The sequence below is a fragment of the Embiotoca jacksoni genome, unplaced genomic scaffold, assembly GCF_022577435.1.
Source record: "Embiotoca jacksoni isolate LCO1_2020_lvr unplaced genomic scaffold, fEmbJac1.0.p SCAF_3, whole genome shotgun sequence".
Lineage (NCBI taxonomy): Eukaryota > Metazoa > Chordata > Actinopteri > Embiotocidae > Embiotoca > Embiotoca jacksoni.
In genome coordinates this window covers 12,773,455-12,799,478 of record NW_027185381.1, presented here as the reverse complement: position 1 = coordinate 12,799,478, position 26,024 = coordinate 12,773,455, and the positions used below count along the sequence as shown (strand labels likewise).

At 41.4% G+C, this 26,024-nt stretch overlaps 2 protein-coding genes across 4 annotated transcripts in view; both read right to left on the bottom strand.

The window, feature by feature from the left end:
* The window catches only part of syt7a (synaptotagmin VIIa), an 80,555-nt gene extending 72,566 nt beyond the window's left edge, over positions 1-7,989 (bottom strand). The window contains exon 1 of the mRNA XM_069162095.1: positions 7,794-7,989. Within this exon, the coding sequence (XP_069018196.1) occupies positions 7,794-7,827 (34 nt within the window). The 5' untranslated portion in view covers positions 7,828-7,989. The remainder of the gene's footprint in view (positions 1-7,793) is intronic.
* A 3,642-nt stretch (positions 7,990-11,631) lies between these two features.
* Positions 11,632-25,821, bottom strand: slc25a22a (solute carrier family 25 member 22a). Of its 3 annotated transcripts, none has more exons than XM_069162184.1 (11): positions 25,591-25,821; positions 18,898-19,099; positions 18,654-18,779; positions 18,454-18,509; positions 18,060-18,150; positions 17,347-17,401; positions 16,550-16,610; positions 16,170-16,314; positions 15,921-16,075; positions 15,758-15,833; positions 11,632-15,624 (listed from the first exon to the last, which is right to left on the bottom strand). In XM_069162184.1, the coding sequence occupies exons 2-11, from the start codon at positions 18,915-18,917 to the stop codon at positions 15,471-15,473; spliced, it is 939 nt and encodes a 312-aa protein (XP_069018285.1). In that variant the 5' UTR covers positions 18,918-19,099; positions 25,591-25,821; the 3' UTR covers positions 11,632-15,470. The 3 variants fall into 3 exon arrangements, with proteins under 3 accessions (XP_069018285.1, XP_069018286.1, XP_069018287.1); XM_069162185.1 differs by having other exon boundaries at positions 25,694-25,821; XM_069162186.1 differs by lacking the exon at positions 25,591-25,821 and adding an exon at positions 22,753-22,772.
* Between the last annotated feature and the right edge of the window lie 203 nt (positions 25,822-26,024).

The following is a 26,024-nucleotide window of genomic DNA, read 5'->3' as shown; positions in this document are numbered from 1 at the left end:
TGAAGTAGAGGGACATCATCAATTTCTACAGGGCAATAATAACAAAGAGGTTAGGAACCCACAGTCTTCTGCTGACACTCACACTTCACACCGTGTTAAAGAAACCCCACATACCCCCTCTATTTTTCCATTTAATTTCCTTAGCAGTTAAAGTCCTTTGATGCATACTAAGAATTGTCAGAAACCTCCAAGCTAGTAAACTAAGCCCTGTCAAAAAAACCCAGGCACAATGAAAGTCTTTTCATTCAGAGGGCTACAGGAAATCACAAATATCACAAAAGTTCCAAACCACTTTGAAAATGTACATTAGAGTATATGCAGGACTGTAACCTTTGGTTTGAAAGGTGGTGACAAAACACAACTAAAAAGGGACCACACAAAAAAAAAAAATCCTCTTGGATTGTATTATTTTAAAGGAGCAGTGCGAAGGATTTAGTGGCATCTAGTGGAGAGATTGCAGATTGTAACCAGGCAAAAAAAACCTCACCTCATCCTCCCCTTCCAACCATGCGGTGACCGTGAAAAATGTGAGACATGGCGGTGCGTGGCACAGCCCGTGGAAGAGGAGCTGCTCCCTATGTAGATATAAAGGTTTTATTCTAAGGTTACAAAAACGCAATTCTTGGGCTGCCTTCATTCAGATTTTTGAGTTTAGTGGGGACCAAAATAGCAGGTGTGAAAGACCCCCAAAAACACAGTCCGGACCAAAGGACCACGATGTTGTTCGACCAGAAGAGGGGGTCTTGGTCCGGATCAAACTGAACCATGGTTGACTTTGTTTGCAGTGTGAAAACACTTTTTAGATCGTTTGGACTTTCTGACCAATTTGCCAAAGTTGAGTCATCATATCATCACTTGTTAAACATTTGAACTGGAAAAGAAGTGAAGTGAACCGCAGGAGCATATGGGGACACGAGGAGACAAACTATTCAATTATAATTTGGTCTGATGAAAAAAAATAAAAAATAAAAAAAAAAACTCAAGTTTGAAAAACGCATAAAGACGCCAAAACTTTTAACTTGTATTTTGACCAAATCAATGTCAAGTATGACGTAGGCATGTCATGAAAACTTCTTCAGTGCGCTCGAAAATTGCAATGTGAAGCCACAACACACCTGATCAAATGTTGACAACGTAACAAAAACATGAACTTCGGTTCAGAACTTGATCCGGACTTTCTGGTGTGAAATCGTCCTGAGTTTCAGGTGATTATCCAAAAATGTAAACATATTCTTGAATATTTATCAAATTTCTACCAATAGAACCCTGTAAATCTTACACACTGAACCTTTACCAGCGGTAACAATATCGTCTTCAGTCATATCACACGGCAGCTCTGTCTGGTTGTACTCGGTCGCAGCAATGCATTTATCCAAATGCTAATGCCAGCATGCTAATAGTATATATATAGTGTCTAGCTATAGCATGGTCACCATCTTAGTTAACATGGTGCCATGCTAACATTTTCTAACAAAATATGACGTGACAATAGTATTTAATAAATTAAAAATAATAGTATCATCAAAATTATTACATTCATATTCTGGAGCTCATCCAGCCAATGGTTGTTGAGGTAATTCATATCCACGGTATTCTTCCTCTAAATTGATGCCATCTGCTTATTGCATAACCTCTTTAGGTCAAAGAATTATCTATGAGGAGGCCAAAAATAAAGAAATAAAGAAATAAACTCTCCCTGAGGAGCTTTCTTAGCGCAGGTTCTGTATGCCAAACTTAAGTCATTTAGATTGGTGGGCCTGGCCGGAGGTTTGGACTCCAGCCCAAAGCCAAGGCCGGCATCAACCTAAATCAATAGGGAACCTGAGGATATTACTATACATCATATTCAAGTCGTAGATAGTGCGTGGTGGCAGACAGAGTACAGGACCACACATCAAATAAATTTAGGGTAATTTGTCCCTGATGCACAAACTCTGCCTCCACACGTAGCACCGCAAAAAGGACGGAGATACCAAAATGTCAATTTGCAGAGGGATAATACTTTATGCTGTTCAGCGAACAAGTGAAGCTACACTGATTACTTCATTTGGTTTCGACATTAACGTCATTAAGCTTTATCCTGCAACAGACTGAGCTGCACTCTGTAATAAAACATCAGGGGGAAATATCCTGAGGTGACATTGCTCCACCTCGAGAGGCCATAAAGCTGTATTAGTGATCCACCTCTTGTTTTCCGATATACAAATCAGGGTGAATACATGAATATTACATGAAGTCAATCTACTACAGGTTCCTTCTCTGAACACAGCTCTCCAAACCTAACCTAACCTGACCCATGCTCCCTCTGCGCAATCGATCAATAAAAGCATCAGTACTTGTCCAACAAATCTATTACGATCAGTTTATCAAAAAAGTCATCAACAGACGAAGCTGGAAAGCTCTTCATTTACTGGTCCCTTGCTACTTGACGAGCTGGAAACGACACTGTGTTTCAGCTGGAAAGAAAGCCTCCAGTTTCTGACTACGGCTGAAATTCCTACTAAAGAGGGAATAGAAGTGTTGCACAGACATTTCACAAGTAGGGACGGTTATGCATGGGGTGATGATGCTGCCTGCCTGACAGAATTTTCACACTCGCTGGTGTTCATTAAAAAGCAAAAACACACACTGACGTGTGTAAAGCCGCATACAAGCCCGATTGCAAATGCAATTACATTGCTGCTTTAAAATTGCAGTGAAAGAACAATGAGGGAAAAAAAAAACGTTTGGTCAGTTTGCACAGTTATCATTAATACAACAGGTTTTAGTTGTAGAATAATGATATTATTAAAAGGGATTTTAAGATTGTACAATAGATGTAAACTTAAAGGTCAATGATCAACAAAAAATTAATCTCCTGCTATTTTGATAATTGATCACGTGTAATCTTTCAAGCATAACCTGCTGTTTCAAGCTTCTCAGATATGAAGATTTGCTGCTTTTCTTTATCCAATGTGAGAGCAGACTGAATGTCTGGGCTGTTGGTTATCAAAAAAAAGGAATCTGAAAATATCCCCTTGGGCTGTGGTCACGGTTTTTTTGTTTTTTTTACAATTTGAGAGATCAATTGATCAAGAAAACAGTTGTCAGATTTAAATTCATTAAAGGAAATTACAATTTCAGTTTGTCCAGCCTGCAAAGATACTAGACCTCAACTGAATGACATCCAACACCTCAGAAAGCTACAAAGATATTTACTGTCACTTTAAGGAGACCTATTATGCATATTTCCAGGTTTATATATTTTAATGCTAGGACTTAACCGGAGGAGCTTTGCATGACTCACAGTTTTAAAAAAAAAAAATCCTTATTTATCTTTAGCGTGCCCTTTATGCAGCGCCCCAGTTCATTCTCTGTCTGGAACAAGCTGTTTAGCTCCTGTCTCTTCAAGGCCCTCGTCTCTTAAAGTCCACTGTCTTCTAATTGGCCAACGTCCAGCAAGCCTCCCGACCAGTAGCTGCGTTCCCGATCGTATTCGTTTTACTTTCAGTACATTCTGCAGCTACCCTTACAAAGTATGTACTGTTGCATGTAGCATACATAAAACTGGGACATACTACCAAGCAGAAACCACCAGTGACATCATCCATTATTTTGTGAACTGCCGTTATTAATTCTTGAGTTCGGAGGTTTGCGGCTCACAACATCCAGAGTAGCATGCTGGCCTGCATACTGCAAAATACGACCGGATGTAGTTGGACGTCCTGGTATTTTTGGCATTCAATATTTCACATACTATATTGTTTCTGGCATATTAAATAGTATGATAATATAAGTGTTAGAACGCACAGGGTGATAATGACCCCTGCCTAATCCCCTTGCCAGTGTGAAAAAGAAAACTCTAGACCTAGTAATTAAGATTTCTTGTTTATAATTGGAAATGACAACTTCTTAGATCCACCCGTACGTGTCGGAGCTCTAAGCCAATCCAAATAATGAGAGCAGATAGTACAACAAAGATTACAGCAGGACGTCTCTATTTGGAAAATGTTGCATTCATTGCCTGCTTATTGTGTGACATAACTGTATATTTAGTCGTTCAATCACAAATCTTATATAATTAATGTTACATATATGACCTTCTTAATAGGTATACATGTGGAAAATGCGCTAGACTAGTTTCGCTGGCTTCTGAGTTGGAATATTTTCGCTTGAGAATACAACAACTGTTTTGGTACAAAAGACAGACTGAGTGTGGATGGATGGGCTTGTCCCTGTATTTCATGTTGTTTTGAGCCTGGAGCAGATGACCATTTAAAGAAATCTGTGACAAGCTGATGTCAGCTGGTTGCGAACGGAGTGTTCAGAGCAGTCCGAAGCCAGAGCTTTTTTGTTAAAGGAATTACTTTTACATACAATTACCTTATTAGCTGAAGCTTTGGCCACATTTAATATGAACACCCAGATTGTAACATCAGAAATACAAGCGTGTTGGGGTCCTCTTTTAGAAGTTATAATGTCATCATGCCTGAGCTTACATCTCCTTTGTGTTTAAATAGTCACTGGTTCTACATCTTTAGTGTTTCAGTACACATAAAAATAACTCTGAAGTACTGTTTATACTGCCTATGCCATAAAGCGTTTAGACTCAAAAATTAAATTCCTCCTGTTGCCCCAAGCATCAGTAATGTGATTAATGCCACACCCATCACAAACAGGAACCTTGTTTCAGTTGTTTAGCCTTTTCACCATTTAACTCAAGTTATAATTAACATTCATGTATTCTTAAAAAGACTTCCCAATTAAGGGGTTCAGTATTTATAAATATTTTCACCAAGATTAAGAGAAGTTGTCTGGTTGGTCTGAACATCCGAAAGTTGTCTTTTTCATGGGCTACAATCAAACACTGCTGGAGCTCACACTGCAGCATTTCAACCATCAGTAAGTAGTCTAAATAGTTGCTGAATGTTTTCCAGTGATGGTAAATAACTAACCATTTAGTTATCACACTGAGGAGACAATAGCAGGGTGCCACATTATCCCAAGCATTCACTACTTTTTACTTTCTCTAATGTACTTTTTTTCTAAAGTTCAGCATTGATCGGAGGCCACATTCAGGTGCTTATTTGACAGTAGCCGACAGTTTGTCAGGCTCACATATGGCCAACCTGTTTGTCCTCACCCCCCTTTAATCCTCTGAGGCCATAATCAATAAGTCCCTGGTAGACCTTTCTGCCTCTCCCTGCCACTCCACCTTGAGACACGGTGTGAATTTAAAGGCAACAGCAGTGCAGTGAGGGAAATACCCGCTTATGTGAATCAATTAAAGGTGTCAATCAAGTATTGAGTTCTTTACTTGGAGGAGTAGCCCCAACATATTGGCAGTCAGCCCACTCGCAACTTTTTTGTATGCAGTCCATTAATCCCTGGAAGCAGCTTTTTGTTGGAGCCTCCGGCCGGATAGGTTAGGTTAGGTTAGGTAGTTACTTTATTAATCCCCAAGGGGAAAAAATTTTAAACCACCAAGTCTAACAACAGGATGCAGCAGAGTCATTCCTGTGTTCCCCAGGTCTTTATAGCACATAAGGGGAACCTGAAAAAGAGGTTTCCCAGCTCTGTATTCCCTTAATATGACATGGGCTACTGTGGGACCCTGGGTACACATACACTCCTGTTACGGCTACATTCACTCTGCAATGCTTGTCTTTCATTACCTCAGCAGCTCACACGAATGCTCTGATTCTCCTTCCTCACGTAACACCTGCTGCTAACCCCCCTGACCTCCTGGATCATGAAGTCCCACACACTTCAGAGTCTGTTAGGCTCCAGAGAGTTCCTTTGGCAGAAAAGTGCTTGCAACGTTAGATGCTCTGCGAAGCTGTACGTAGGCACACTGCTGCTTTGAACTACATTTTAATGTCATTATGCTGACATGCTCACTCTGACACTGCCAGCATGCTTATGTTTGGGCAGTGATGTTCACCCTGTTAGTTTAGTGTGTGTTGCAGGCTAGTGTTTGCTAATTAACACTAACAGCAGCTGAGGCTGATGGTGTCATTCCCTTAGCAGATTTTTTTTTTTTATCATAAAAATGGCAAAAAATCTGTAGACGTTTGGATTCATGAACCATGAAAAGTGTGAATTCAGATGAAAACTCAACACCTTCAGCTGTTGGTGTAGCTTGGCAGCTGAATTTAAGTCCACTCTTGTCTTTTCATAGCTATAAATGCATAAAAGTATGCTTACATTACCTAGAGAAAGGAACAAGGCTAAGTCAAAACCTCTATGTTCAAACTAGGCCGTACGATTTTTGAAACAGTCACGTGTTGTTCCAATGGGGTAACTTTAATTACTCCGTCAAAGTGACTGACAAAAACTGCTGAATTACCTAATGTCAATTATTTGCAAGATGACTTATGGACATGTAATTTTTTAAATTTTAAAAATTGAATTTTAAAAAATATTAAAAATAAAAATATTACTGCCTCCAACCTCCATCCTGACAGGCATTTTAATAGCACCTCACCACGGCCATTACACACCGTTATAACCACAGCTACTATCTTTGAAACACTTTTTTTTTTGAAGGTCAGAGTTTAAAATATCGTCACTAAGCTTTTGTTTCAGTTCGAAGAATTGGCCAAACATAAGTTCAAAGGTGGCATATTATTTTTTTTTCTAAATATCTTTAAAATGTTGTTGCAGCTTTTTTTATTTTATTTATTCATTTATTTATTTATTTATTTATTTATTTTAAATGAGGTGGTTGCTGCGTATTTAAACTCGGGACTATATTTGGTTCCTGGCAGCACACTCGCTGATTTCCCTGGCATCATTCTTTTAAAGCCACCCTCCTCTCCTTCGCACGGATGCTGCTGCTGCTGCTGCTGCTGCTCGCACACATCCCCCGTACAAGTATCATGTTGTGGTCCGTGTGCGCTGAGATCCCATTATCTCACATCACAGAGAAATGAACAAAAAACGACTCCTCCCACTCCGCCTTTTTGCTCTTTTACACCACCCTCACCTCACCTCTCCTCCCCCCTCCACCTCTCTCTCTCTCTCTCTCTCTCTCCCCAGTCCCCCGCTAGCAGCAGGTGTTATTCTCGTGTAAACCTGAACATTTTCGGTGATAATTAGCATTACCTCTCAGCCCCGGAGAGTTATTTATGCTCCCGTGTTATCAGCAGGGGACGCGAGTCGAGTGTGTTTCTCGGCACCCGACGAGGGAAGAAATCACGCCTCAAAAACACGTGGGAGAGATTACTCAAATATTCCTCCTTTGCACCCCCTTTACCCCTCTCGCTGCTGCACCGTTATCTCTCCCCGTTAAGCAATCAGCTGCAGCTCATTTCATTAGTGGGTTGTTTTTTTGTGTTTTTTTTTTGTGCAGAATGTCAGACGCTGAAGAGCATCATACATAATAACCTACACTTGTCTTTCACTGCAGCCAAAGGCTTTGACCTTGTGTACGTGTTGCCCTTAAGTAGTAAATGTCCAAAACATCACCGACACAAGGCAGTGGACACCGAGACATTCATGCAGATGACAAAGTAGGTCTGTCTACAACAGGTTCACAATTGATTGTCCCCGGTGCATTGGAATAAATGCAGGATCGGGCGAAAGATAAGCCTCCTCCCAGGAGGCAATTAACTGCACTGATATTACATAATGACAGCCCACACTTTCTTTCTTCTTTTTTTTTTTTTTACCAACATCCATGCCAAAGGATAAGGCTTTTAAGAAAAACACGTTAAGGTGTGACAGAGGGACAGCAGGTCAGATATGAAACACCTTGAAAACTGTCCAGGATGCTCTTCGGCACAGAGTGGCAATTCTTGACAGGATCTTACCTTTGCTATTGTCCTCTTCCCTGTTCAGATACATGGCTGTTGCTTCACTCCGAGGCAAATACGATGGCGTTGTTATTTGTTGGTACTCCTCTGGCGTGTGCGGTGAACTCCGCTGATGTGGTTTGTAGTAGTAGCTGTTTATTGTTTTGTTGCTCCTCCACAGCCTCTCCTCTCCTCCTAGTGGATAGGTAGGCTTACCAGTTTGAGACTCTCACTATCTCCCTCCCTCTGCCTCCCTCTCTCCCTCTCTCTCTCTCTCTCTCTCTCTCTCTCTCTAATAACCAGCGTGCACTATGGCTCAGAGGACAAAATGGGGAAAGTGACTTTTGCAGCTGTGTAAAGAAGTCTCCACCGCCTGTTTGCTATGCTGCCTGCACGTGTCATCCTGGATTCCGTTTGTGCATCCGTTTATCCTTTGAAAATATCGCTTTGCTGTGTAATGAGGAGTGCAATCACAGCCCACTGATGGGATTTAGGCAGGGCTTCTATCCCAGTTGCACGGGTTAATTGGAAATCGCTTTAGTGACGGATCTTTTAATGAAGTAAAAGTACCAAAGTACTAAATTACAAGCAAAATCCTGCATCCAGAATTTTACTTGATGAAGTGAAAGAGTTATCACATAAGTCTGATGCTGAAAGTAAAACTACTCAATGTGCAAAACGGACTGTTTCTGAAGGTAATCTTAAAATGCATTGTTATGCATCTCCAATTTGATCCCGAGATGTTTAAAGTCAATCAAAAAACATGAGACTACGTTAAAGAGAAGACAAACTTTCCCAAAATATCCCTCACTGTGATATTGTATGTATAATCACTGATCCATTAATTAATTAAGCATGTTAATCCTTTAAAAAAAAGTATCCTATATCAGGAGAAGATCATACGTTTTTAATGTGAAATAGTGCTAAAACTATAAGCTGAGCACCAGAAAATTAAGTGCCAGCTCCTCAGATAGCTGATTAATTATTGAAGTCAATTATCAAACAACTACCAGCTTCAACGATGTGAGGATTTGAGACTTTCCCCTGTTTTAGATCACTGAACACATTTTAGTTTTGCTGGTTGAATAATAAGACATTATGATGGATAGCTGTTACTTATTAATTAAGAATCAATTAGGGACTATTAATTGAATTAATCAGTCCGATCAACAATAATGATAGTCATTAGCTGCAGTTAGCTGAAATATACAATATCTAGGTAATGGTAAATCAAAAATATGATGGAATTTGATAAGCTTAAGTACAATTATATGGTGAAGAAAATGAAAATATTCTAGAACAGTGCAAGTACTTGGTGTATACCAAATTAGTCATTAAAGCAACACAATGTTGTTGGTGGTCCTGATGACACGTTTTAATGGCTTAGTTTGTAAAGCCATCTAAAAATGCTGCTTCACTGTCAGTAAACATTCAGGTAATACAAGAAAAGTTGGAATCCATCTGGTGCTGTCACTTCACCCCACCTGCTGCATATCTACTTTATATGGTCTTGCATGCACGACGCTGTCCTGCGCAAGCTTACTGACCACATTATTAGGCACAGGGCAGGTTTTAAGAGCTTTTAAGGAGTAATTGAGTGCGTCCTCTACCCCTTGTCTGATGCAAGGTGATGTTGCTGCTATGCAAATGCTCCCCAAATTAGATGCAGAAATGAGATGTAGATTATTTTACCCCCGAGTCTCCAGGCTGTCTTACGTCATATATATATCGGCAGCCTTGTAAGTGGAGACGGAACAATTTGTCTGTGACCTTGACTTAGTCCCAGAAAAAAGTCAGTTAGAAAGCAATTTAAAACAATTTCTTCAATTAGTTTCCTCTCTTGTTCTCAAAGCAAATTTCCAATTTGTGATGTAAGTTCCTGTTGCATTTAGCTCATATAAACTGAGAAATGGAGCATTATAAAATAAATGGGATAAGCCATGACAGTTATTAAAACTACAGCATAAAGCCTGCATCAACACAGTTGCTGTTTGGTCATTAAAATAGAAGATGTTTAATTAATCTGCGATATTAAATTGAAAATCATTAAAATGGACACTAACGAACCAATTCCCTCTGTCCTGAAATCTCATGAATGTCTCCTGTAATTTTTTTTATTGTACTTTGCAGCCTTTCGGTGTCTGCAGGGATAAATATGCACATATTCCTTACAAGCCTGCAAAATAGAAAGCTAATATTCTATTCAATCATGTGTCTCTCTTGATATCACAGATTAGAAATTCAATAGGATATGAGAAGAGCTGTACTGTAGATGCAAATGCTGTGAGAGCATTTGCAATACTGCAACTAACAGTTTGCCTGCATTTTGTCAATAGAGCTGGGAAGGTCATTTGCTCAAAGCATCCTGCAGTGATTTCCATTTGATTATATTTTGTTTTGCACTGAGCTATTTGCTTACTACTGAGAATCTTTGGCCATTTGTTAGGAGAATTCTCTTCAGACTAATCTGACCACAGTCTATTCCCAGATTTACCCCCCTACACACACACACACACATCCCCACCACCACCACCACCCCCCCAACCCTACGCTTCAAGCAACATTGTGCCTGTCACTGATGCATCTGTCTCCACTGGTATCTATAAATACCCCCTTCTCTCCCCTTCAAAAACCTGATTCCCATTGATTTAGTGACCTATATACACATCACCACCATCCCCTTCCTTTGGCTCTCTGCTCCTTCCGTCGATGGTCCTTTATTGTCTCCACCTCTTGATTTCTCCCCTGTTCTCTCCATCTTTCTTTCCCTTTAAACTCAACTTAGACTACTTCGGCCTCCACCTTCTCCCCTCCTCTTGCTAGAAAGCAGGAAAGGCTAATAATAGTTCATGGAAGCTGAAGTCATGACACATGAACAGGTTTGGAGTGAGCATAAGAACAGTGGCTGGTGCTCATTTCTATATTTCAAAGTCTTGTCATTGTGGTAAATTGAGCCTTCAGCTCATCTCCTGTGTGTAGTAAACACTGGAGTAGATCTGATGAAAGGAGTCTCTCAGAGAGGCACAAAATTCAATACGAACTCTGACTCTGGCAGAAATCAGATCAGGATACAAAGACAGAGACGTATAGAAAGACAGCAGTGTGTGTGTGTGTGTGTGTGTGTGTGTGTGTGTGTGTGTGTGTGTGTGTGTGCGCGCAGGGTGTGTGTGTGTGTGTGTGTGTGTGTGTGTGTGTGTGTGTGTGTGTGCGCAGGGTGTGTGTGTGCGCAGGGTGTGTGTGTGTGTGTGCAGGGTTATATGAATGTGTTTATGCTGCAGGGTGCTGCAAAATAGCACCCTAGAACCATAAACCCCAAACTTGAGGTGAAATCCACAGGACAACATATTTCCATATTCTTATTATGCAAGTTGTAAACATATAGACATTATTTATCATGTGGAACTACAAATATCACAGACAGGCATGTGAGCTCTGTCTCAGCTGCAAGAGGTAGAAACAAGCATGTCTGACAATAAGATAGAAAAGAGAGTGAGATCATGATTTACTTCCACACCACCCAAGCTTAGCATACACCTGTAGTGTGGCACTGTTCTGACACTCTTCTCACTCCCACCACTGGAGGACTACGGCTCTACTGCAACTCCACACTGACACCTGGTGGCTCCACCAAGGCATCCAACCACCCCGACAGTCTCAGCCAGTGCCGTGCCCCGAGGAGCAACAATGTCATCCTTGTAGTCTTCAAGACATGGGCCTACTGTTTAGTTTTCACAGCACTATTACAGAGGAAAAACCCAGGGTCAGTTCCTTTGTATTCTGTCAAGGCAACTGCCAGACCTTGAAAGCAGTGTTAAATTTAAAAAAAAAAAAAAAAAACTCAGTACAGACAACTACATCAGCCAATTTAAGGACAGTCAGTTTATTGAACAGCAAATTGAGACAGGAAACACAATATTTCATGTTTTTTTTTTTTTTTTCATTGCATTGTAAACAATGTCTCGGACAACTGTGTCATTCACCACACATATTCATAAACACCCTCTATGTCATAGAGAGAGACTTTGTAGATGGACAGTGGGGTGGGATGGGTGGGTTCCTTGTTTTAAAGTGCTATAATGCACAATTCCTCTTGGAGGAAGAGAACAGAGGCCATGATGTGAGCTCAGACCCCAAAAGGCCTCCAAGGTCCCCAGTTGCATTATTTATACATTGTGTGATGTTGTGATGAACAGGTTGTGTTCAGTGTGTTGTTCTACTGTGTATCTGTGTGTGGCTTCTACTTATTGCATATCAGTGAGCTGGTTCATTAATTTTTGTTTCAGTGAATGTGTAAAGCACAAATCTTTAGATTAAAATGTAATAAACTTTTCACTATATTTATAATACATCTCATAATACATTCTCATATTTGATTCATTTATAATATGTATGCGATATATACGTTATATTTTTTTGTGAATAACTGCTGATGTGTAACATAGTGGACACCATCAGGAGGGTCTCTGGTAATGGACCTGTCGTCTCAGCCCTGTGGATCCAGTTTTACAGACATATATAAACTTCTCTTACAAGACTTAAAAATTCCATTTCACTCAACATCTGCACGGAAATAAACAATACAATTCACGTCTGCGAAGCATCATATGAGTTTCTAGGAACTTTAAGTATTCACGTGGTCTCTTGTGCCTAATAATCCTTTGTGCTTTCTTTGATTGTACACACTCCGAGTCATACATTTGGTGTTTTAGAAGCTCCTCTGTGTTCACCTGCATACCGGCGGTGGATGCTAGATAGAGTAGACGGCAGAGGCGCGTGACAGAGAGAAAGAAAGAAGGGAGAGAGAGCATGGTACTGACATTCAAAGAGAAAAATACAGCAGTGTCACACTTAACAACTATTACTTCAACTACGGCACTACACCGTCAGACGCACACACACGCACATACATAACCAAATGCACAAGGTCAGTGAAAATTCACAGCTGAGTAAAACATAATGACTTGCAGGACATTTTCAAGATTCCACTATTAAAATTAAAATTAAAAACAATCTGAAAACAATGAGGGAGGGGCGGGGCTCCAAAACAATCATGACAATAATCTCAACAACACAAGAATAGGCATTGTTTTCACGATAACAGCATATATGAGATGAACTCGGAATGTCACAAAAAAAAAAAAACTGCAGTAAAGCAAAGGTCGCATTAGTAGGTGGGTCTCTTTGCCATTTTCCTGTCTGGAGGTGCCAGCCGGCGTCTAGCAGTCCCTCCTTAAACTATGGCTTTCAGCGAAGACTGTGATAACATTAAGATCAGCTAGAGTGTGATTCAGTCAGTACAGCCTTGTTCGTTAGTGCCGCCACCTTTATATTGCAGCTACCTCACGAAAGAAGCACCATTAAAAAAAAAAAAAAAAGACAGATTTGCATTACAGCCTGATGTCAACAGGTCCCTATTAGCCTCGTCTAAGGGCGCATTTAATTTCATTTCATTTTCAGAACTGTTTAAGTGGTGCCATAAGTCATTCACTTCAAACCAACTCCATTCCTATGAGCATTTTATGATGCTTCATTTGGTCCTGGTTGATTACACAGTAGGAAACCGGCTGACCCACAGACTCGACCAGTAGCTTAGGAGAAATGACACCTCCATTGAAACAATCCAAGATCTACTCTAGGGTTCCCCTTTGCATACAGTTTTTAAAAAAAACAACTTTATTAATATGCTGCATTCAAGTTAAAATGATGCTTGTTACATTAATGTTCCTTCATTTGATATGTCCACATCGTTATAACATAAAACCACCGTGATATGAATTGAGGGGGGAGCGGGGCTGGAGATGTGGGGGGGGGGCTGGAGAGGTAGGTGTGCAAATAAGCCATCATGTACAAAACAAACAATAAATCCTAAAACACAAGTCATATCATCTGCATATGTACAATATAGTTAAGGTGGACACTTTGACACAGAAATAAACGACACATCCAAATATATAGTGCTGTACTGCCTATAGAAAGGAATATTGATAAATAAAGCTTACTCCCACAAATGATATTACATTGAGAAGTTGCATCGTGTATCTACAGTGCAACAGTACAATTGACGAGCGTCTTGGACAGTGGGAGCAAGGAAGGAATGTGATTGGATAATACACATCAAAGTCACCTTGATCTCTGACAAGATAAACCAATGGCAGGGCATCAGTGTTGTGATGCATAAACAAGATAGGACAGGGCTGCTTTCCCTCGCAGCTTAAAGCAAACAAAACTTCTAAAGCAAACAAGCAGAGAGGTTTGGTAAAAAAAAAATTAAAAAAAATCACTGAGCACACATTGGTTTGATTCACTGATAAAGAATGTTTTTTCATTAGCTCTTTGGGTCCTGCCACTGACTTCAAGTTTGGACAAAGAATGAAAACTGAGTGTGAACCCACGTGTAAACAAAAATAATTAGGTCTGCATCTGAGGGACGTGAACTGCTCAAGACTTTGCAGCTCCACAATGGATGACTGTGCACACAGGTCTCTACAGGTGATGTCTCACCATTTGTCAGCATAATCGCTAATAATCTGTCTTTCTATTAAAATTACTTTCGACCCATTTAGTGTTCACAACCGATGCCTTCATCTGGATCCACAATGAATCACACACGGCAGAAAACTGCTGCTGCACACTTTAGGCCACGATCCCATCAGTGGTGTCACAGCAGGTGCTTTCCATCACGCCAGGAGGCATAACTCTTGCGATGACATCACTGATTGGGGTGTGGCCAAAAGTACAATGTAGAAATAGGTGTAGCAGCAGGTTTTTTTGTGATTCTGTGCTGAGTTTAAACAACGGGAGTGTTACATAATGCCCAAATGTTGTACACTGTTGCTTCAGTCTAGTGTGTAACCAGGAATCGGATACATTTCAGGGAGGCAAAACAGTCGAACCATTGTGGTAGCACTAAATATCAGATGGAACCTGATCTACTTAAAGAGCCAGGGCAATCCAGGTTTGCTCGGAGCTGAATGGCTGAGTTCAATGCAGCCACTTACAGGAAGGGATGTGGCTTCTCAGGAAAGATCATAGGGATTGTGCTGGTATCACATTAACACGTTATCAGGGTCTTTGTCTGGAACAGAGGCATATATTTTGTCTCTAATTCTATCTATGTTAACTTTTAAGACTTAAGTTCTGGGGAAAATGGCCTTTTTTTGAATATTCTAAAAGACCCATAGTTCTCAAATACCTTTATGAAGAAGGAATGTGCATTTAATTCTGTAATCTAAGATAGTTACAATTCATAAATTAAAATAGATTGCTGAGGTCTTCTCTGTCATTAAAAGGCTAATGAAGTTTGAAAAATGAGTTGCTGTAGGGCTTGCAGAGCTGCAGCAACCAAGGGCAGTACATCTACTTTGCAGATTCAACAATGACTTTAAAAAAAAAAATGCAATAAAAGTTTGTAATTATAAAGCAAAATTCCTCTTAAAACTTGAACTGATATTTGTGGCTTCATTTCCAGAGAGCTAGCTGAGCCTGCCAACTGGAATTATGTGTGCCACCGTAGGCAGCATGGCAAACAAAGGCTCCCTCCTGAACTATTTGGACATTCAACACAACAAATTTAAAACAAAATGTACTGAGTGGTCATGTGTTGACCCTTCAAAAACCTCTTTCAGAAATGAGATGAATCCTCACATAGTTGGTGTTAATGCGTTATGGGAGGGGAAGGCAGAAAGGAGGTGCTTCTTAGTTGTCTTTTTTAGGCAAGAAGCTGAGGATAAATTCACCCACACCGAGGAAGTAGATCACCTGGGCGATGCCAAACAGAGGTGCGATGACCAAGGCTCGACAGTAGGCTCCCTTCAGGAAGGCTGACGGACCCTCATTGCGCAGGATTTTCCTAGAGAGCAAATAAAAGCTCATTACATCAACTCAAACATCCCACCAGCACTATTAACATGCCAGTAGGCATGATGTCAGACCGTGCCCGCAGCCTCACACATGCTGTAGCAGTAATGACATAATGAGGTCACCTGATGCAGTCAGTCACTCCGCTGTACGTGTCTTCTGTGCTCCCTCGGTTCAGCGACTGCAGTCTGGTCTTTATAACTGCAACACGAGGAGCTCAGGTAAATACATAACTTTCAAAGTCAGCGCACACATCGCTGAAACTGTGTTCACAGTCCCACTGCTCACCGTCAACAGGGTTGACAGCAACAGCTGCCGTGCTCCCTGCGAGGCAGCCTGATAGAAACGACACGTAGAAAGGAGCAGGGCCATCCATGCCTCTCTTTCCCAGGTCATTCAGGTTGGCAAAAAGGGGGAAATAGATGATGGAGAAGGGAACATCCCTACAAAAAAAAAAAAAGAGAGAGAGAGAGAAATACAATAAGAAATAATCACAGTCATTAGAAAGTCATTGTTAAACTGTAGCTTGGTTTTTACCTGAGCAATGTGGCACCAAGGCCTTTATACAGCCCAGCAATGCCCTTTTCCCTCAGTAATTCTCTGGTAAGCTGCATGGCTGTTGGGGACTTGGTCTCCACAGTACCTGCTGCCACCGTCTCTGGCATCAGCTTCCTCTGAGCTTCTACAGGAAGCACAACAGGAATTACAGAAAAAGTTGAAAAGAAATACGTTTTTGGAATAACCCAATAGGAACAGGAATATGGGTAGACATTTTGAATTCATAACAGGAAAAAAAGAAACTAGGATAAAACAGGTTGTAATCTCGAACATGACCACATGAGGCCACTGTTTCTCCAGTGTATCACCCACGCTTCACTCTTTCGCTAAACTACCGGGTGCATTGAGTTTCCTCTTACCAATTCGTCCAGCGTCTTGGAGCTGGATTTTCAACATCTCCATAGGAGTTGTGACAATAACCTACAAAAAAAAAATATGCAAAAAAAAAAGGTGTCAAGTACACAGTCCACGTTTGTTCACACTGTGAACAAATCTGATGAATTGTTGTCCATGTGAGAGCAAATAATAATAGTTTGGGACCTATCCGTGCTGAGTGTGTCAGAACAAATGTCTGTCCAGTGTAAACATATTGGCATCCATTAGCTAAATGTCAACTCTTGTTTTCTTCTGTAATCCACAGAGTAACAACTAGTTAACTGGATTAAGGGTGAGATGGCCATGTTCACAGCCACAATCTTAATCCAAAGTCTGCTACACCTAATCTAATCATGTTCCTCTGCCTTGAAGCCTTTGCCCTTATTGTCAACAGGCATTTCCCTCTGACTCACTCACTCGGTGCACATGGCCAAGCACTCTCACAACGTCTTATCTGATCACTCACATCGAGCTGCCAGCGTGCTAACAGGGCAATGTTTCAGTGATTAGAAATCATTCACTAAAATGGAACGTTACAGGTCACATTTCAGACCCCAGATAACACAATCTAAAGGAGACCAACTCCAAGGAGGTTTCTAGAACTACTACCTCGCATTTAAACGTGGCTGTAGCAGATTCTGGCTGCAGGCAAGAGACAAATGAGGCAGCGGCGGAGGCTCTGTGGTTTGCATGTGAGCTGACGTTGGCAGGGCTAAAGGCGGGGGTTCCAGATGGAGAACAGGAGGATGCAACTAAAGCATCATTTTACTCACTCACTCACCTGGCATGTACCTGCCCCGCACCCAGCCAGCATCTCTTTGAGCAGTGTGAGTTTTCTGGAGGAGAAAAAAAAAAAGATAAAGAAGCAAGATCAGATTAAAGCACATACTGGACTGACAGCATGAGAGCCAGACATCTTTATTTCCACAGTCCTCGAAAAAGGAGTTGTCACCACCGGTGCTGGTGATACCAATCTTTGTCTTCCGTATCAACATGTCAGGCACAAGGGCAGATTAATAATTCATAAGGTGAGCAGCTGAGCCAGACAAGTCAATCATTCATCAGCCTGCATGGTTGTCACCATAGAGATGGAGGCAGAGGTCCCAGAAAGCTTCAGGTTTATCTATGCAAACAGTGCTCCTCGGTGGACAATGAGTGCTGTCTGCTTTCAGCAGCACCCCATGATTGTTGCTAATGTGCGACACGTGATACCATTATGTGCTAAATTTTACTCGGTAACAGGCTTTCGGACAGAACTTCTGCCGACACACACAGAAGCAATTATGTATTTATAGACCACACCGTTAACAAACCCCCGTGAAACGCTCTGTGTGCTCCAAGGAGATGACAGGGTGAATGATTAACTGGAGCCTTGGTGAGAATACAGCCGGCTAATGTGTCAGGTTATATGTTGGTAAACACGCCGGTTAATCACAATATGAATGAGAGGAGTGGGTGAGTGTCAGTCAGCCTGTCAGCACTTTCATGCCTCACCCATCCTTGGCGAGGTGATGTCTGAAGAAGTCGTTAGCTGCCAATTTGATGGCTTTCTCCGGCGTGACTAGTGTTAAGTTCACCGCAGCTCCTGGGGACGAATAAAAAGGACAGCGAGCAAGACAGAGAGCCACAAAGAAGAAAAAGAAAAGGGATCAAATCTGAGGAAAGAAAATTAGGTGGTTTACAGTGGAAGATTTGTCCTAGTAATTGCCTGGAAATTTCGACAGAGAGAGAGAGCTGTATGTAATGTCTGTAGCCTCATTATAAAGAGGAAAGTAAAGATCCTGTACTACGAACAGTGAACATGCTCTCATTTTTATACTGGTCTTACACTTCAGTGAGCTTGCAAAAAATTACAAGTATCTCAAAGATAAAAAAATCTTCACCATACCTCGGTACATCCCAAAATACCCGTCTGACCGAATGGTCTTGATAAGGCAGTCTGACCTGAAACACAAACACAACAGTTTTGGTATGTTAGTCAAAGTGCTGCTTGATACAGCTGAGTGATTCTACTGATACATTCTGACAATAGCCCAGCACTTTCTGGGACTGTGTGACTGTTGAAAGTGAAATAGAACAACTTCCTACATGCTGGTGTAAAGGCGAGATCCATTTTGCTGGTTTTGCAGGCGAGTCTTGGCCAAGTCAATTGGAAACACACAGGTCACTCCAATCAGGCCGGCGATTCCCCCATTGATCAATTTGGCAGGCAAACTGGATGAAGGTCACGACCACAGAGAAAGAGACCAAAATATGAAATGTGGAAGGTCACGACATCAAAAACAAAGCCACAGCTTTGCCCCCAAACCTTTGTAGTCACATATAACCTTACCTGATCTGTTTGTCAGCCATTTATCTGAAGCCCCGGCTGGTCAAAGTTCAACGTGTCTGTTAGCTGGTCACTCGGGTGCCGTTTCCTTTTCTTTTGGTGTTCGTTTCAGTCGTGTCCTGCTGTTCAAGTAGGGTTATGTAGTGAGGTTATCTTATGTCCACTCGTCTCCTTGCTGTTCTTGTTAATTCAAGTTCTGAGATATCTGTAAAGAAACAAAGAAGGACTTTGTGACATCTAATGGATTTAAGTTCACAAAAACACAAAATAAAGAATCAGTTACAATGAAGCTTTGTTGCCTCTAAAAACATTTCAACATGGACTTGGTTTTGTAAAAAGTTACTGCAAAAAAATCTACATTAGTTAGTCAGAGCAGCAACTAGTGTTTGTTTTCATTTACTGTCACAATTAATTGGTTGATTTATACATCCCAGAAAATAGTGAAACATCACATTTCACAAATGGGTCTGATTAAATTGTTTGTCTTCTTTCATTATGTTCATTTGGCGGACGCTTTCTGTCCAAAGCTGTACTAGTTGCTTTTGAAAGCAAAAGCGGCTCTTAAAAACTAGAACCCTCCGAAATCAACAACAAGAAGCATTTTAGTTAGTTAGTTTTAGAAAGTGAGATTAAAGATGGAAGTGCTCGTGTGGAGTGTCAGTGTGGTGCCTGAAAAATGGGTTCTCCGTGACTCTGCAGTCCTGACTTCGGTGGTGACTTCATTCCACTCTGTGAGCCACAATTCACAAAGCAATTGCGAGTACAAATTTTCCACATTAAGGCAGTTACATTTAAAAATGTTTTTCTATCAGACGTCTGTTCATTACAAACTGTTTTCTCTTCTTTTTTTTTCACTGCAACATGGAGATTTTTTCCCAAACAGTCTCCTAAAATGCTGGCTTTGAAATGTACTGTGTTCAGGGAAAATGGAGGTTTTACAAAATGATTATGTAAGTCTCCCCACTGAGAATCAGTTGTATGGTAATAAGACCTTTCTGACTCCACTCCCTGGTGTGCTGTGGAACCAAATCAAATACAACCCTACAGTATAAAGTGGGGTTGAAGGTCAACAGTGTTCAGTCCAACCAGCACATGAAAAGCAAAATATATTCAGTCGAAGATCACATAAGAAAAAGAAAAGCAGTGCAACTTCTCAGCTGAGAAGTTATTTCTTGAAAATGTGTAAAAAGGAACAACTATCAAAATAGTGAGACTAATCATCTGCCGTTACATCTACAGGTGATTCTCAATAGTTCTGTGTGTCACTTATTAGAGGTGATCCCTCTTTGTCATCTAAAGACTCCATCAGGTGTAAAACGATGACACTGACAGAAGATACAGTCCCATAGAGACGTATAATTAAGCAGCATTACTGACAGCTTCCTAAAAATGGGGCTTCTGCATCACTGTAGAGGGATTACTTTCTGTTAAACAAATCTATCATCACTGGAACATGCATGGGTCATGCGTGTCCTTGAATCCTCGCTTTGAGCTCAGCTCATTGGAGGCTACAACGGTAATTTGAGAAATCAGATGAAATGTGTCTGATGTGGTCAAGATTCTCCCTATTTTCGGTACAGAACGCCCTCAGTGGGAAAAGATGCTTCCCGTTTTATTCTCTCCACCCCTTCATCCACCAATCAAAACCTGCCACTGCGTGTGCAGTCCGCCTCCTTCCCTCTCCCTCCCACCGGCCCTCCCCCCCATCATTTCTCTCAGTCACGACTCTCACACACTGCTTTTTCCTCTTAGGTCTTTGCTGACTTGCGGGTTTTGTGTGTAAAGTGCATGTGCGCGCAGTCATATGGCACCAATAATCTTCAGGTCCTCTTTCAGAGCGACTGCGCAGCATGAGTGGATGTTTAGGTTCCCTTCGACTACATCTGGGCATTGAACGCAGCTGAGGTCTGGTGTGTTTAGTTTGGATGGGGACTCCAGAGGTGGAGGAGGGATGAGGAGGAGGGAGGAGGAGGAGGAGGGAGGGGGAACAGATCAGGTCATTGAGCTGCCTCTCTGGTCTCTGTTGGGGGGGGGCGTTCTCTCCTCCCTGCTCCCTGGAGCTTCACACAGCCCACCTCCATCACTCATCTTCCTCTAGCTGTTTTCTCACCCAGCGGTGACACTGAGCCCACTTTCTCACATTGCTGCATGTTCCTTTTGTTTCCCTTTTTTTTCTGTCACCGACTTCTTCTTGAGCATACACGTTAACTCCAAAGTCAGCACTCTGATGTTTTTCTTTTAAGTAGCCAACACACCACCGGCGCCTCATATCCATCAAACTGACCTCTCTCTCCTTCTCCACTATGTCTGCAGCGTTAGCCGTCGACACCATTTCTTCTGCAGCGCATCACTGTGTCTGCTGCAGGGCATTCATTTGACCCCCACAGCCATAGCAGGGCTGCACTGTCTTCTCATGACAATTGGGAGTCTGTGTGGAATCAATTAGCCTCAGTGTGCAGTGTCCACGGCAAGAGGCTTCGCTCATCAACCACATCTCCCAAGGAATTTTTTTTTTTTCTCGCAGCACGAGAAAAGATAACAAACTGCTGTGGAACTGGTATTTCTTCTCTGCATACCTCACATGAACATACCGCTAAAGCCACTTTTCAATTCACAGCACTATTGAGGTGGAGGGTTACGTCTGGCAAACAAGATGAAAAAAAAAATGGGGGCAAATGTGACTGAAAAACATCTTTATCAAACCAGCCAATCACAAGTGACTTAAAACGTCACACACACACACACACTTTCTCACTGGGGTTATATTTTGAGTTTGCATCACTAGAGCTGATAAGCAATGATGAGTAAACAATAGGGGATTATGCAACTTTATGCACAACCTTGAACTTAACAAGTTAAACCAGCCCCTTAAACCGGCCATTGGACGCACTAAATGATACCAGGAGCTCGTAGATGGTGCGAGCTGATGGCTGGGGAAGATAACAGTTCACAGTTTGACCCTTATTCATCCTTTCAACTTTAACAACGAGGAAACAAATCCTAGCTTACTGATAAGGACACAAGAAGAATCTCGAAAGAAAAATGTTGACAGTAGTTAAAGACGATTCCTAAAAGTACTTTTATCAATTACAGGTTCATGGGCCTGTGTTGGCAGTTTAATGCATTAATCCAACTAATAAAACAAAGGTGTGGGGGAGGTTGTGGCAGCGTGATGCTTTACATGCCTTTTAGGAATGACACCACTTTTCTAAGCATAAGAATAATATAAAAGAAGAATGCAGCTGAACACAGCGATACTCACGAGATCATTTTCTCCCCTGAGAGAAAAAATATTTAATTATGATACAATTATGTTTGATAATGAAAAAGATTTGGATTAAAGAAGTGTTATATTGTCTATTGCCATTTCTTTCATCACAGTTTGGTAAGATTAAGAGCATATGGTGCATTTCTTATCAACCTAAAACAAAAATGCATATTCATTGCTGAAAAATGTCAAACTTTTTTCGATTGTTTTAAGCCATGTTAAAAAACCTTGGAAAGTCTATCATTAGCAAAGATACATATATTGATAGACAGACGCATGTATGTATTCAGTTCATAAAGGGACTAAATGTAAGAAAATGTTATGTTTTTCCAAGTAAACAATATGAATCAGTATGCATTATGAAGGTGCATAAAAAACTGATAAAACTGGTAGAAATAAGAGAATGTAGCTGGTCCCTTCGGCTAATCTGCTCTAAAGTATGTCTCAGTCTCTAAAGAAAGATAAAAACTAATCTGAAAGACATTGAAAACCTCGAGACAAATTCACCCAAGTTCATTTCCTATGCAAAACTGAATGCAAATTATATTCATTTCATTCAAATCAACCAGAGGGGGAAAACAAAAATGTACCTCGTGCATCACAGCTCCCTCGGCTGCTCCTGTTGTCAAGTGCCAACAAAGTAAATGTCTTGCTGACTGAACGACAGTGAGTTCGGTGAAAGATAAAAGGAAGTGAGAGTGACAAAGCACTGGGGTGGTTAGTGCATGTGACTGTGACTATAGTTGAGAAGACAGGAAAGAAAGGAAAAAAAAACAAAAAACACCTTGGTCCTCCTCATTAGCTCAGTGCAGGCTGTTGTTACCAGTCCATCTGTCTCACATGAACTGGACTGATAAACACACTGCAAGCTCTAAGCCACGAGGACGGCGTCAGACACGAGTGTGTTTTTCTGCAATCCTCCATCGAGTACTTCTCTGAGCTGCAAGAGCTCAGAGGCCAGAGCAAACATAAAACTCAATCTGTCCAGTTTTACATCCCTTCTGGAGCCATTCTTTTTTTTTTTTTTTAAATGATTAATTTCTGAGTATTACTTCAGACTACTGCAAAGCTGCTATGAGGTAGTATTATACAATTTACATACAGACTGATATCTGTGCATTTGATGCATGATTATGATTATCATGCAGCCATTCATCCTGTTTTTTTTTTTCTTCCCCAACAGACATCCGCTACATTGCCACTATCGTGCCTTTTTGAAATGACGGTTTATAAGATCTATTTTTGGAGCTCGACAGCCATGCAGGAAGAGGGGATGCAATTTGTGGTGTCACAGATAAATCTGATTACTATTTCCTCTTCCCTACAGCATCAGGATTATAAACCTAATACCTACTCATGGAAGCTCTCTCGCAATCTCCATTTCCAACCAGAGGAGTGAGGGTTATGATCCGGGCACAGCAATGCATTTCTGCTACAGGTATTCTACTCCTTTTACTTCATGTTGCAACCATGAAACGGACAAAAGTAAGCATTGTTGCAATCACCTGATGTAGATCAGAAAGTCTAGCTTTTAGGCAGCGAAAATGCCCTGCCTGTGCAGAGGAGTGGCGTAATGTTTAGTCTCTCCTCTGACACCACAGGTATCCCCGGTGGCCCAGTTTCTAAAGTCAACCAGGGTTTTTGTCTCTCCTCTGTTTTGCCTCCATCTCAGCTTTCCTACCGCCTTGACAAAGAAATAATAATGTCACTGTTGGTGATCTTTCCTTTGAAGAAAAAAAAGAAAGAAAAAAAAAAGACAAATCCAGCATTGATGTATCTGATTACAGTCTGCAGATCACCGTAAGGAATATCCTGAGCGTTTAACTTTCCCACAGCTGCATATCATCTCCCCATTAGCACAGCTACACATCATTCCCATTCAGCGCACATACGCCAGTGACATTTTAGCAGTCCTTGCTTGTGAGATTTTAGTGTCCTTTCAGGGAAAGGCGGTATACATTGCAGTCCTGCATGCAGGTTAAACACACATTTAACAGCAGGTTGTTGTTTTCAGCCGAATGAAATTAAACCCATTTTGTGTGAGCACTGCAGCCACAAAGGTGAGACAGTTCCACCGGAAAGCACAGGATGTCACCCTACACCCAAGAATGGCTCACCTCATCAATAATTTCAAGGCTGTAGGAATGCTTTATCACACTGCTTGGCCTAGTCATAACCAATATATCTCTTGGGAAATGATGTGTTTGTTTTTTTTTTAAGCATGTACTGCTGCAAGTCTTCCTGTCCTGCCTGACATCTTGCTCAGCAGCTAGATGTATGTGGAGGAGTGTGAGACCTCAGCAGGGAAGTAGAGGAACACAGTAAAATGGGTGCAATAGAATTGGCCTCCTTGCATGCATGCTATTAAACAATAATGACTGTACTTGATCTTTAATTTGTATTAAAATGTTTCTTTTTGCTTTAGTTTGATTCTAGAGGACACACTGTTCGTTGTGTGTGTGTGTGTTTTAGAGGGAACCACAACTATGAGTCGATTAATTGATTGTTTTCGGTTATTTCTTGCTGGGAAAATGCTGCTCTTCTTTGATTCCAGCTTCTTTAAGGTGAATATTTTTTGGGGTGATTTTAGTGCTTCATAACAATAAACCAAACATCCTTTGGTTGTGGACTGTCGATCGGGACAAAACAAGGCATTTTTAATCAACTCTTTTTTTTTTCTGGCATTTTGAAGAACACGCAGCAAATCAATTAATCGAGAAAATAATACTCAACGAAAATGATAAATGATTCAGCCCCTCTGGAGGAGATGAGCAGCTTCTCTGAGCTCTACCAATGAAAAAGGAGGTGGGTTCAGTTAAAGTGGGTTTACCGTCCACTGCTAACATCTCAGCCCACATGATAATAATTATTCCCGGAAGCCGATAGACGCGACCCCCTTTTGCACGTCTCGGACGGAGAAATACGGGATTAGACCCGGTTTACAGCGGTGACATGCAAAACCGAGCGAGCTAAAAAAAAATAATAATAATAATAATAATAATGTAAATATAAACCAATAAAGTCGCTCCGTCTCTGACATGAATGTGGATCACCTCGGTTTCTGCAATGGGGTAAAATATGACAATGCATATGAACGACGCCGGTGTAACGTTTATTCAGCCGCGGTTCATAACGGCAGTCTGCAATAGGCCCGTTACCGTGAACTCCGCATCATTAAACCGCCATAGGATGAACACATGCCACATAACGGGAAACGATTTGCTGCCTCTGTTGCAAGCACATCTCAGCCTCAACGTGTCAGTTCAGTATTTCAACTTCCCCCCCCCCCCCCCAAACGAAACTGAAGCTCGACACGGTCCCGTAACGTTTCCCCCAGGTGAGATTTTAACACACACACATTTACTGAATCAGATTCCCAACGAGACTTTTTTTTTTTTTTTTTACCGCATCCCGTCGTGTGTACGTACCGCTCAGACTCGTTTCCGCGGTCTTCCCCTGGTGTCTGTGGAGTGAAATCAAAGCCTTGACACTGTATCTTTGGCTTGACAGACCGAGCAGCAGCTAACCTACCGGTGTTACGAGCATTTGAGTCCAGCGGAGGGAGGTAGAGGAGGTGGGAGTGCAGGCAGGCAGGCAGGGAAGGAGGCAGGCAGGGAGGAGGGAGCAGCCTGGTTGACCATAGGAGTAGGACTCGATTAAAAAAAACAAAAAAAAAACCGAAGGGGGATTTAAAAACAGGGGTCCTCTAGTGGTACGTAGTAGAAATACACACAGTTTTGAATGTGCAAGTAAAAAGGTGCAGGGGTAAAGGGATGGGAGTCGACGTCATCGTGACGTTTCATCCCTACGCAATGACCTTGAACACCAAAAATAGAAACACGGCCAGAGTTGAAGTATTGGG